The 5,194-nt window shown below is 52.5% G+C and overlaps 1 protein-coding gene across 1 annotated transcript; it reads right to left on the bottom strand.

Moving 5' to 3' along the window:
* On the bottom strand, window positions 1-3,889 carry SLC25A6 (solute carrier family 25 member 6). The gene is made up of 4 exons (XM_068423143.1): window positions 3,715-3,889; window positions 2,049-2,535; window positions 1,146-1,286; window positions 1-646 (listed from the first exon to the last, which is right to left on the bottom strand). The coding sequence occupies exons 1-4, from the start codon at window positions 3,823-3,825 to the stop codon at window positions 489-491; spliced, it is 897 nt and encodes a 298-aa protein (XP_068279244.1). The 5' UTR covers window positions 3,826-3,889; the 3' UTR covers window positions 1-488.
* Window positions 3,890-5,194: the final 1,305 nt, after the last annotated feature.

The following is a 5,194-nucleotide window of genomic DNA, read 5'->3' as shown; positions in this document are numbered from 1 at the left end:
CAGAGTAAGTATGTTTATTGTTTTACAGCAGAATGCCCCAATTTAAGAACAAAATTGCTAGATGTTCAGCTGTGCAAAATGGTACATAGTGCTTCAGTACAAGTGGAAAAGAACATGATTTGTTAGCAAGTACTTTCAAATACAATTTTATGGTCCTGGAAGATAGGACTTGAAACTGGGGACTGATCCACAGGCAAACAATTTTTTCTGCCTAAATTGGACCCAGCCACTTTGGACCCAGAACCAATGCTACTGATTCCTCATTGCTGGAAAAAAAAATATCACTACACTGAATTGCCAGATTCAGTGTCTTCATGCATGTTACTGAGAAATGGATCAGTCCTCTGTGTTAGTTTCTAGCCCCATCTACAAATATCATCTGGCTCTGATAAATAAGACTCACAGGAATTTCTTGAAGGTCAATGGTCCATAATGGTAGTTACTCTACATGATCTGCTCAACTTGATTTCCAATTCTAGTTATGCTGTTTAAATGACCTTCTTGAATTCATCATACAGCACAAGCACAAAAGCACCCCCCATGCCTCTGAGAACATTAGACCATGCACCCTTGAAGAAGGCTTTTCCTCCCTCATCCCTTGCGATCTTCCGCCAGCAGTCAATTGTTCCAGAGTACATGATATCAGCTGTAGAAAAAGAGCAGAGACATTTTTAACTCCTATAACTGTATCTAAGATGTTTTTAACAACTGCCCTGTTTCTCTTCTCTAGCTACTCCGTGAAGTCCCAAACCACATTTTAAGACTGTAACAAAACACTTAGTTCAGGCAACAGAAAAACTTCCTATCTGCTTGCCTAGTTATTAAAAACTAAGTCACAAAATAAAAACATTAAGCATTCTTTTTGGCAATTATACTGTCCCCTAACGGCCTTCACTTAATTTGTCACTGCAAACAGGCAGTCCATTTGCCCATTTCATATTCTACAAAGAAAAGTTCTCAGCACAATTCCTGACAAACACCACAAGTTATGAGCACTACTGGATTTCCTCCTATCATTTAGATGTAATATAACTTAAATCACATTTACGCAACAATGAACTGTAAGCACTGAGGGATGACTGTTAGGAAAAAAGAACTCTATCTTGTTAATGCTGCTTAAAGAACTGTGCAAATTAACAGCCTACCTCCTTTGCGTCCTGACTGCATCATCATTCTACGCCGCACTGTGTCAAAAGGATAGGAGACCACTCCAGCCACAGCAGTCACCGTCTGGGCAATCATCCAACTGATAACAATATGAGTATTTCTGGGATCGGGGAGCATGCCTGCAATAAAAAAAAATAATAATTAGCTTTTTATCTTGTACATCCTCCTCCAGTTCACTCACTGCATGACAGCTGCTTTACTAGAAGAACTATTATGAAACGTTGCAAAGTCACCTTTCAAGTTGCAACAAGACACCTGACAAACTTTAAACATGCTGAAGCAATATTAAAAAAAATTAAGGAAATTCAGAGGATTTTCTTCTCAGTAACCAAAATTTAAGCACCAGGATTCTTTTCAGACAGGCATGAGAACAGATCTAACTATTCCCTACTCTTTTTAGAAATAAGTGTCACTAAACTAAGTCACTGTCCCTGTGAATTACATTAAACTTTAAGCTAGCATCACTGACCTCTAAGCCCAAATGTCAAGCTTAACAAACAAGTGCTTTGTAAAGCACTGCTCAATCCCATTCTGCTAAACACACTGCAACTGGTCTAACATAACTACAGTAATGCACTGAACAAAAAAGAACTTGCAATTATGTATGGTTACCATTACGCTTTGATGGCATTAGGAAGAACTCCTTTAAGGCCAAGTACAAAACCAGCAGCCCTTGAAATCAGCCTGCAGCCATCAATACATGCCCGACTTTTGCCTTGAACACTGCAGAGACACTGATGTTGGCACCGATACCCCCCCCTTCGACCTCCACGCTAACATAAACTATAGTTACTACAGACAGACACAGAGTGACATCCAAGAACAGACAGAGACAATAAAATTCTGAAGATAGGTTTATCAGATCCCTTCTGAGATCTTACCTTTTGCTGTATCATAGATCCCAAAGTAGGCAGCTCTATAGATGATGATGCCTTGAACAGAGACATTGAACCCTTGATACAAGCCACGCAGACCATCAGACTTGGTAATTTTAACTAGACAGTCCCCTAGACCAGAGAATTCTCTGTCTGCGCCAGCTTTTCCGACGTCGGCAGCCAAACGGGTTCTTGCAAAATCCAAGGGGTAGACAAAGCAGAGGGAAGTGGCTCCAGCTGCACCACCAGAAGCCAGGTTACCAGCGAAATACCTCCAGAATTGAGTGTGCTTGTCTACACCTCCCAAGAACACCTGCTTATACTTATCCTTGAAGGCAAAGTTGAGAGCTTGAGTTGGGAAGTATCTGATGACATTTGCCAAGTTTCCTCGCCAGAAAGACAGCACTCCTTGTTCCTTTGGAATACGCACTACACAATCGATGATACCCTTGTACTGCTTATCAGCGGCAATTTGTTTACTTGCATGTTGTACCTGCAAATAAAAACACATATTTTGACTGTATGCTTTGGCAGGCCTGCACTATAGCTGGGCTTAAGTCTGCTTATGCTATGAAACAAAGAGCTGTTAAGCCTAAATGCCTGCTGGTAGTTGTATACAGAGATTAAGCCTCTGTTAACCACGATAAACCAGCTGTGATAGCAAACTTCCAAGAAAAAGTTCCTGGGTCACTCCGAATCTTAAGACTAAGAAAAAGTGTCATTTATTTGTATTTTGATAAAGAGCAAAGAACTCGAGGATTAACTTTAATTCTCAAGAATTGAAAGCCTAGATTTTACGCACACACAAAACTAGAGAACGTACATGAAGAAAGAACCATAGATACAGGAGGTCTTGTGCTATGCGAAGAACCAGAAAAAGGCTTAAAACTCCTTCCGAGCTTCTTCAGAGCTCAGGACTTGCCAAAATACAAAGAGACAGCCACGAGGAACAAGGGCAAGCACCAGACAAGTACGTGAGGACTGGGACTCCCTACAGCCGCGATCCCGCACTGGCCGAGGCGAGCCTGCGGGCCGAGGGGGCGCCTGAGCGAGCCGCACTGCGCCGAGAGGCCTCCTGGCCACCGGGGTGGGGGGGAGCGGAGGCCGCCAGCCCTGCGCCCGCCACCCCGCCCAGGCCCGGCCGGGCCCGCTCAGGCCGGCGGCCGCCGCCAAGGTCGGTCACGCCAGTCACCTTGGGGCGCCCCACGCCCCGCCCCGCCCGCGGGGGTCACGCGAGGCCCCGCGCGCCGGCTCGGCCCCGCCCCGCCGGCGGGCCAATGCGCTGCCCGGCCGCACCGTCACGTGAAGGTCACCAAGATGGCGGCGCGCTGCCGCCCTCCCCCCGCCCTCTGCGCGTTCGGCGTCAGGAGCGGGACGGCAGGAAGTGACACCGGGAGCCGCCCCCTCGCCCCTCCCCCCGCCGCAGCCCACATAGCGGAACCGGCTTCCCCCGCCGCCGGCGCCCGCCGCCCACGTGACCTCCCCGCCAGCCGCCGCCTCGCGCGCTCTCTTTGTTCCGCGGAGGCGGCGGCGCGCGCCCGCCCTCCTCCCTTCCTTCTCCCTCCCCCCCCCCCCCGCCCGGCCAGCCCGGCCCGCGCGGGCTTCGGCAGGCGCCTGCGGGGGAAGGTGCCGGGCTGCCCCCGCTCCCGCCGGGCTCGGCCGCGCTGCTGACCTGCAGCAAGAGCTTGACCCGCTCGATGGGCGCCACCGCAGTCTTGCTGATGGCGGCAGCGACGCCGCCCGCCAGAAAGTCCTTGATGAAGGAGATGGCCTGGTCCGCCATGTTCGCGCCGCAGCCGCCGGGAAAGAGACGCCGCTGCCGCTCAGGCCGAAAGGGCGGGACTGCCCCCGCGCATGAGCTAAATGCCGGGCCCCGCCGGCCCCGCCCCCCCGGCGCCCCATTGGCTGCACCGCCTCGGGGCGGGGCCTCGCCTCCCGGGGCGGGAGGGGCAGGGTCGCCTCTGAGCGGCGGTTGCGGCGGGGCGCGGCTGCCCTCGTCCCCGCGCGCCGGGTGGAGCAGGGCCGGCCCCTCCCCCGCACGTCCCCGCCCCTGCGGCGCCAGTGGCGCAGCGCCGCGTCGCCCAGGGCGCGCCGGGCCGGGCCGGCTCCCTCCCTCCCTCCCTCACGCCGCCGCCACCTGTGAAGGGCGAGAGGCCTCGTCTCCGGCTGAGCCGGCACCGCAGCGGCGCCCGCCCTGCCCGGCTTGGCCCGGCCCGGAGCAGGGTGTGCGGGTCACCGCTGCTCACAGTTTTTTCCACCGCAGTCGCTTTCTGAAGCGTTTTCTGCGGCCGCTTTGTGCCGTTCTCGGTAGCGCACACAGGAACCTGTACAGTTTAACGGGTCTCGCCTCGCCGAAACGGTGCGGCCCGCGCAGCCTGATACGGAGCAGAGCGCGAGGCGGGGGAGCGCCGGGCTCGGGGTGCGGGTGTGCGAGCCCGGCCGGTCAGTGAGCGGGACAGCCAAGCGCACTGGGAGGCTCTTGTGGTGGTCACTGCTGGAAGGCAGCGCAGGACGGAGGCGCCGCTTTCTGCGCGGGGCCCTGGGCGGCAGCAGCAGCCATGAGGCGGAGGGGAGCCGCTTTGGAGTACAGGGCGCCAGTGGGTTTTGCTGCGTGCTCGCCCCCCTCAGGGTAACGCCGATGTAAGGCATCTCCTTGTTCCAGGTTCTGTTCCCACCGGCTCCTCCTCACCATTGCGGTGCCAAGCGTCAGATCGCCAGTGTTTTCTGTCAGTCACTGAACTAATCCGAGACAATGAAATTCCAAAGAACTTAACCGTGGCTTCCTAGAAGGGCTACGGGGAAGTGTGGTCCCAGCTTCTTGTTTGGGTGCTCAAAGTTAGAAGCTGTGAAAAACTCTTCAGCAGTTTGCCCGAGAAGGCACTCGTGGCAGGGCCTCTGCCCCGACAAAGACAAGCCTGGTCTCAGTCAGCAAATTCTGCTAATTTTATTGTATGCTGAAAGTGAAATTTTACTCTTAATGGCCAAACTTCTGTCTGAAATTATACCTGTTCTTTCTAAAAGGAAGTCTTGAAATTGTTCTAGCTGGAGGGCATTGGTTCATTGTTAACTACGTTCACTTTAAATGGACATTTCCTACAAAAGTAAATAAAGCCAAACATTTCTTTAAACATATGACTGGTGAACCACAAAGT

Source organism: Nyctibius grandis, chromosome 2 (assembly GCF_013368605.1).
Source record: "Nyctibius grandis isolate bNycGra1 chromosome 2, bNycGra1.pri, whole genome shotgun sequence".
Classification (NCBI taxonomy): Eukaryota; Metazoa; Chordata; class Aves; order Nyctibiiformes; family Nyctibiidae; genus Nyctibius; species Nyctibius grandis.
Note: the sequence above shows the minus strand (reverse complement) of the source record. Positions and strands in the feature narration are given on the sequence as shown.

Bases quoted from the DNA above. Each gene is read 5' to 3' on its own strand.
- SLC25A6 (XM_068423143.1), bottom strand. From the start codon at position 3,825: ATGGCGGACCAGGCCATCTCCTTCATCAAGGACTTTCTGGCGGGCGGC. The intron at 2,536-3,714 runs GTCAGCAGCGCG...TTTTATTTGCAG, and splicing joins GGGTCAAGCTCTTGCTGCAG to GTACAACATGCAAGTAAACA. The intron at 647-1,145 runs GTAGGCTGTTAA...CTTTTTCTACAG, and splicing joins GCAGTCAGGACGCAAAGGAG to CTGATATCATGTACTCTGGA.